We start from the raw sequence: 6,897 nt of genomic DNA, 5'->3' as shown, positions 1-6,897 counted from the left end.
TTTTTCTAAGAATCACCTGAGCTCCCGTACTTCGATGACAATCTCAGTAAAATTTTCAGTAGAAGTCTTTCTTTGTTTTCTACTTAAGCTGGAAGATTTTTGCAGCAGGGCCTGTTTTGGGTTTCAGGGGGGCAGGTGACTTTTTTCACTCCTTAGCACAGAGGGGTAGCAAGTCTGGATGAGTGTCTTATTAACTAATAATTCTGTTGCGAATCTTAATTGTTTTCTACAGAACAGTGCTGAGAACATGGAATAACTTGAATTGAAATACTGAGAGTGCTTTGCAGTTTGAATGTGATGTCAAGGACCTTTAAGTACCCACTTAAGAACAGAAGTATGAGAACAGGCTCTTTGTTCAGCAGACAAAGATTCAACAGCTGAAAGTCAAAACTATAGAAATTCAGGCTATTCAGGTTTAAGTCTTTAAGAGTGAGGTTAATTACCCATTGGAATGGCATTGTGTAGGTTGTGATAGAGGATGCTCTTTTCCAAGTGGGAGTTAATTCCAGGAAAGTCTTCCTATAGAAATTTCTACAATTGTTCTAAAAGTTCTTTTTGTTACCTTTAGGTTGGTCCAAAAAAGGAGGTAGCAGAATGTAAGGAAAAATTCGCGAGTTCAGTGGATCCAACGGTTAGTCAGACTTTTATGCTAGACCGAGTATTTAATCCCGAAGGAAAGTCCCTGCCACCGATGCGAGGATTCAAGTATTCAAGCTGGTCACCGCTGGGTTGTGATGCAAATGGAAGGTGCCTGCTTGCAGCTTTAACCATGGACAATCGACTGACCATCCACGCGAACCTCAACAGACTGCAGTGGGTGCAGCTGGTGGACCTGACCGAAATCTACGGGGAGCGTTTGTATGAAGCCAGTTACAGACTTTCCAAGGCTGACACTCCCAGGGGAGAACTAGGGGACTTCTCTGAATTTCAGCGGCGGCACAGCATGCAGGCTCCAGTGCGCATGGAGTGGTCAGGCATCTGCACCACGCAGCAGGTTAAACACAACAACGAATGCCGGGATGTCAGTAGTGTACTTTTAGCAGTGCTCTTTGAAAACGGTAACATCGCAGTTTGGCAGTTTCAGCTTCCGTTTCTGGGTAAGGAATCAATTACTTCTTGCAACACCATAGAGTCTGGAATTAATTCCCCAAGTGTCTTGTCTTGGTGGGAATATGAACATAACAACCGCAAGATGAGTGGACTTATTGTAGGGAGTGCTTTTGGACCAGTTAAGATCCTTCCTGTCAATCTAAAAGCAGTCAAAGGCTACTTTACGCTGAGACAACCTGTAGTTTTATGGCAAGAAATGGACCAGTTACCAGTGCATAGTATCAAGTGTATTCCTCTTTACCACCCCTACCAGAAATGTAGTTGTAGCTTAGTGGTGGCTGCGAGAGGACCTTACGTGTTTTGGTGTCTCCTGTTGATATCCAAAGCGGGGCTGAACGTCCACAATTCCCACGTGACAGGGCTTCACTCCTTGCCAATCGTGTCGATGACTGCAGACAAACAGAACGGCACGGTGTATACGTGCTCCAGCGATGGGAAGGTAAGGCAGCTGATTCCTATATTCACAGACGTTGCTTTAAAGTTTGAGCACCAGGTGATTAAGCTCTCGGAAGTGTTTGGCTCTGTCAGGACTCACGGGATCGCTGTCAGCCCATGCGGCGCGTACCTGGCAGTTATTACGACAGAGGGCATGACTAACGGTCTGCACCCAGTTAACAAAAACTACCGAGTGCAGTTTGTAACTCTTAAGACTTTCGAGGAGGCAGCTGCGCAGCTCCTGGAATCTTCTGTTCAGAACCTTTTCCGACAAGTGGACTTGACAGATCTTGTACGCTGGAAAATTCTGAAGGATAAGCATATTCCTCAGTTCCTACAGGAAGCTCTGGATAAAAAGATTGAGAGCTGTGGTTCTACTTACTTCTGGCGGTTTAAGCTATTTCTCCTGAGGATTTTGTACCAGTCAATGCAGAAAGCTCCCTCAGAGGTCATGTGGAGACCTTCACACGAGGATGCAAAAATCTTGATATCGGATTCCCCTGGGATGGGCAGCACTGAAGATGATCAAGAGGAAGGAACTTCTAAACAAGCCAGCAAGCAGAGCCCGTGTGACACAGGCAAAGGTATGGACGTAGATGACACTGCCGATGATTCTCTTCCTCAGTCAAGTGACATAGGAGGCCGCGAGCCAATGGAAGAAAAGCTGCTTGAAATACAGGCACAAATTGAGGCAGTAGAAATGCACTTGACACGAGAACACATGAAACGGGTGTTGGGAGAAGTTTATCTGCACACATGGATTACAGAAAACACCAGTATTCCCACCAGAGGAGTCTGTGACTTCTTAATGTCCGATGATGGCTATGATGACAGAACAGCACGAGTAAGTGCACCTCTATGCTCTGGGGATTTGGTGTTAGGAGTGACTTCCTTCTCCCCCCTCTGTATCCTTAAATGAAAATGGAACTTTTTAGGGTAGGAGAGAGAACTGTAATCATGTCATCCTTGCCAGTCAGCTTCTATAGAACATACAGCTTAAGTTGTCCTTCCTTGAAATTGCAGAGTAGGAGGGAATGTAGATCCAGATGTTGAAATTTGGATTGGGTACAGTAAAGAATAAGCGTCCCTGAGTTTTTATGGAACAAGGGAGAGAACCATGGTTATTCCACTGCTGATGCTGGGTTTAGAACAGGTACTGATTGAGAGAGATGTTTGTTTTCATGGCTAAGCTTGTTTAATCAGTCATCTCTACAAAAAGTGATTGTTTTTTATGAGTTAAATCCAGTGATTCAGAACGTTGTGAACGGCTTTAACCAAGCTGGCTGAATATCTTTATTATAACATGTATCGCTGGAACCTTCAGGCATGCTTGCATTTATGGAACTGCAATAAACAAGCATAACTGAACGGTTGGCCATGACAGGAATGCTTCCTAAACTTGCAATGCACCCTGCCAAAATAAAAACATAACTGCAAGGACAGTATCCTGACTATTGCAACGTGCAGAGTAAGTATCTGTGGCAGGAAATAAGTGATCAGAGCACCCTGCACTGGGCAATGAAGTTTTCTGAATATAGACAGCAGACAAGGGAAGCTTCAGTGGGGATGTTCTGCCATCAGCTTCCCTGCTCTTAAGACTTGATGACAAGAACATCTCAAATGTCTCTGTACCTCTTTGTATGAGGAGAGAACAGTTCTTTTCAGGACCTAAGTCCTTAAATCACTTAAACTCTAAAAATCAACCTCTACATTGCATCTAGAAGGACAGAGGAATTTGTTTACTGATGCAGTGTGGTCTCTCTGCTGGACTCTGCTGCTCTGCAGGCAGGGCAGGGTGGCCTTTGGTAATTCACCAGGGGGGTATTCTGGCAGAACTGCTGCACTTTTCTAGCATCCAGTCACTATGCATTGAAGGTTTAAGAGGTTGCTTTTTCTTGTCTTGTAAACAAGATTCTTCACTTTATAGTGATTAAAAGCTGACTTCCAAATTCTATTTTATCTATTCCGTTTGCTGTCACATTTTAAAGGTCCTTGGGATGTGGTTTCTATCTATTGAAATGTTAAAGACAAATTTGATCACAAACATTCTACTATAAACATTATGTATACTCTGAGGTGAATGCTGAAGACACACATCCAGGTAAATTCTGAACAGGATTTTGTTTTAGCACATCCATTGTGATAGGCTTGAGAACGTGCAAGCATTGCTATAACGGCCAGTGGCATCCTCTAAAGTAGTATGATACCAGTTTCTTCAGTATTTTTAAATTTGCAAGTAGCTTAATGTAACACTGTTGCTCATAAGTTCTGTATCCCTTTACTATAGGACAGAAATCTTGAGGAGATGACAATAAAATGAGAATAAATTAATGCATGTCACTATATTACATTTCTTATGCTTACATTTCTTTATATTAATTCAGTGAAGTGGATCTTTGCATCCTCTATCATATTCTGCAATCACTATATCTTGAGAGATGTTCTCACCTTTCAGTAGGCAGCTTTCTCACTGTAAACAACGCTGACTGCTGTGTATTCCCAGGTGCTGATTGGGCATATCTTAAAGAAAATGAACAAACAGACTTTTCCAGAGCACTGCAGCTTGTGTAAAGAGATCCTGCCATTCACTGATCGCAAACAGGCAGTCTGCTCCAACGGACATATTTGGCTCAGGTAATCTGTTCTTAAAGACTTTTTGCCGTTCCCTTGATGATTTAAACATACTTAAATAGCTAACCTAGAACACTTTCTAGTGTTGGAATAAACAGTCACAAAGCTCGTTATCCATGCCACAGTTGATTGCAGTTTTTGCTGGCTTCTTCCATGAGGGAGAGAAGGCATTGTTGATTGGATTTGGTTCTCTTATCAGTACACTATTATTAAAATAAAATGCTTTTTATTGTCTTTTTTTCTTCAAGCAGGGGGAGGGAGGGGACAGGGAGAAAGTAGGTGGGGGAAAAGCAAGCAGAAGTCATCCTTTGGAACAGCCACGTGAAGGAGAGTCTGTTCTCACTACTTCAGCATTTGAAATCAAATTTTAAAAAAGTTAGAAAATAACTGCATTGAGAAGTCAGACAAGTTCTGGAACATCTAGAAAAGGCAGTCTTACAACATTGATGTATTGGGCACATGGTGATTGTCCATGCAGTCTTGGCAAGTCAGTAGCCTGTCACTTAAATGTTTGCCTAGCAGATACTATGTTCTAGTGTGGCTAAACAGTCATTGCCTTGAAGAGGGTTATAAAAATAACCCTCAAGCTTTTCACCTACTGTATGCTAAAATTTTTTGGCCAACAATGAAATTGTTTTCAATGGTCTATTGATTTTTTGCCTTTTTCATTTTTGTGACCAGATGTAATTCGGTACATTTGTCAAGTTTCATTTACCTGAATTAACAAGTTATTAATTTTTGTATTTCACGTGGCTGGTTACTGCCCTTACTCTCAGAAAGTGAGGTCTATTGGGAACAGAACTCAGCCTCCAGTCAGGGCGCAGGGGCAGGTCACAAAACAAAACAATAAAACCCAAGCCTCCTGATGAAACAACTTGTCCTTTCACAGGTGCTTTCTAACCTACCAGTCCTGTCAGAGTTTGGTATACAGGAGGTGTTTGCTTCACGACAGCATTGCACGGCATCCAACCCCAGAAGGTAAACTGTTCCTGTGGCCAAAAGCAGCAGGATTACGTATTCTTGAGTTTTATCTGCAAAATGACTTGAATTAGTCTCACTCACTCCTTTTTTAGGCAGTTGTCACGTGAAGTACTGGTATTCTGCATTTCACGGAGTCCTGCTGTTGTCCATGCGTTAGTGGCATACGCTCGTCACAAAATAGCGACTGCAGAACTTAATTTAGACTACTACATTTTAATGAGAGATGGGCAAACACATAATCTGTGCTGGAGTGCTACGACAGGTAGTTTATATTCAAGTTGAATATATTAGCATCCAGTTCTGCAAGCGAGGAAGGTTTCTATTTCAGTGCAAGCTGTACTGATCCAGCACAGTTGAGAAATAGTTGGCATCTTGCTGGCATGGGTCCCAAACCTGCTGTAAGTGCATCCTTCAGAAATGGTAATGGCAGGCTGGGTGGGGCAGCCAGCCTTTTGGCTTTGCATTTTCAGAGTCTGAGGAAGGACAAGCTGTGCAAGAGAATTGTTTTCTTCCCAACTGGTACGCTTAAAATAATCATGGACTACTCTAACAGTTTGTCTTAAAGCGTAGGTGATGCTTTTCCTCTCCCTATAATATGTGGGTGTTCTGGTCAGCACTAAGGATCAACTACAGAACTTAAACTTCCCTAGAGAGAGGCTGTAAACTTTTATTTCCTTATATTGGATAGAGACAAACTCAAACCAGGGACTGCATTATGTGAAGGATCTAATTTCAGTTAAGAAAACGAGAACAATGCATTTGCAGCATAGGGCCATATATTATATAGCTATTTAGAGGAGTAGGCAGTGATACATCATGGACTGCTTCACCTTAATTTTGTCTCCTACTGAAGTGGGATTGAAACTGGTATTACTTGAAATTTCAAGACAGAAATGGGGTTGGAGTCCTCCAGTTACTCCTGTATGGTGAATGTATACCAGCTGTTTGAGAATTACTACTTAGCTTTTCCATCTTGGGTATCATTCCTGTGTTCACCTCTACCTCCAGCTTTAAACAACTTGTTTTCTTATTTGCAGATCCTGAATGGATCAAGAGGTTATTGCAAGGACCTTGCACATTCTGTGATTCTCCTGTGTTCTAGAGAAGAGCTATGTAAAGACTGAACATATTTTCTCTCCTGCTTAAGCTCCCTTCAGCCTGGAAGGATACTGAGCACAGTAATGCGGACTTTACTGGAGGGAGAAGACATTGTCAACGACCCTGTAAATAGACCATCTGAGGTTGTAGAAACTCCTTAAATCCAGAGCCCATTCCATGCTCCAGAAACAGGAGTACATCTGGAAGAGCGAGTTTATAAAGTGGTTTGGAAATGCACCCCATCAGCAGCTGGACATGCTTGGTTTTACTGAAAGGGAGCTGAAGTCTTAAGCACTCGGCGTGAACTGTCCTTTCTGCCCAACAACTGTGCCATGTCCCAAAAGCTAGGATGGGAACAGCGGAGCTTCCTCTTGAATGGTCTTGGTGGGTAGAGAAGGCTTCAGCTCGTAGTGCTCTCATTTGCTTTTTAACAAGCGCTGGCACTTGCTGCAGAACATTAAACCATCAAAATAATTTGTGGTTCTAATTTCTTGCAGAGTGAAGCGTGTGCCAGTTACAGACATGTGAAAGAAATTTGCCATTATACTAGTTTCACTTAAAAGTCTAGAAGAATAACTGCCTCTTAACTGTTACAGCAGTATTGCAGTCAGAAGAGTAATATTGGCTGCCTGGGTCAAATAT

At 42.4% G+C, this 6,897-nt stretch overlaps 1 protein-coding gene across 1 annotated transcript; it reads left to right on the top strand.

The window, feature by feature from the left end:
* The first annotated feature begins 562 nt into the window (after window positions 1-562).
* On the top strand, window positions 563-6,313 carry GTF3C4 (general transcription factor IIIC, polypeptide 4, 90kDa). The gene is made up of 4 exons (XM_010183259.1): window positions 563-2,389; window positions 4,049-4,179; window positions 5,066-5,154; window positions 6,195-6,313. Exons 1-4 carry the CDS (start codon window positions 647-649, stop codon window positions 6,257-6,259), a joined length of 2,028 nt encoding a protein of 675 aa, XP_010181561.1. The 5' UTR covers window positions 563-646; the 3' UTR covers window positions 6,260-6,313.
* The last annotated feature ends 584 nt before the right edge of the window (window positions 6,314-6,897 follow it).

Source organism: Mesitornis unicolor, unplaced genomic scaffold (genome assembly GCF_000695765.1).
Source record: "Mesitornis unicolor isolate BGI_N332 unplaced genomic scaffold, ASM69576v1 scaffold18044, whole genome shotgun sequence".
In the NCBI taxonomy this organism is placed as follows: domain Eukaryota; kingdom Metazoa; phylum Chordata; class Aves; order Mesitornithiformes; family Mesitornithidae; genus Mesitornis; species Mesitornis unicolor.
The sequence above is the reverse complement of the archived record's forward strand: the minus strand, read 5'-3'. Positions and strand labels throughout refer to the sequence as shown.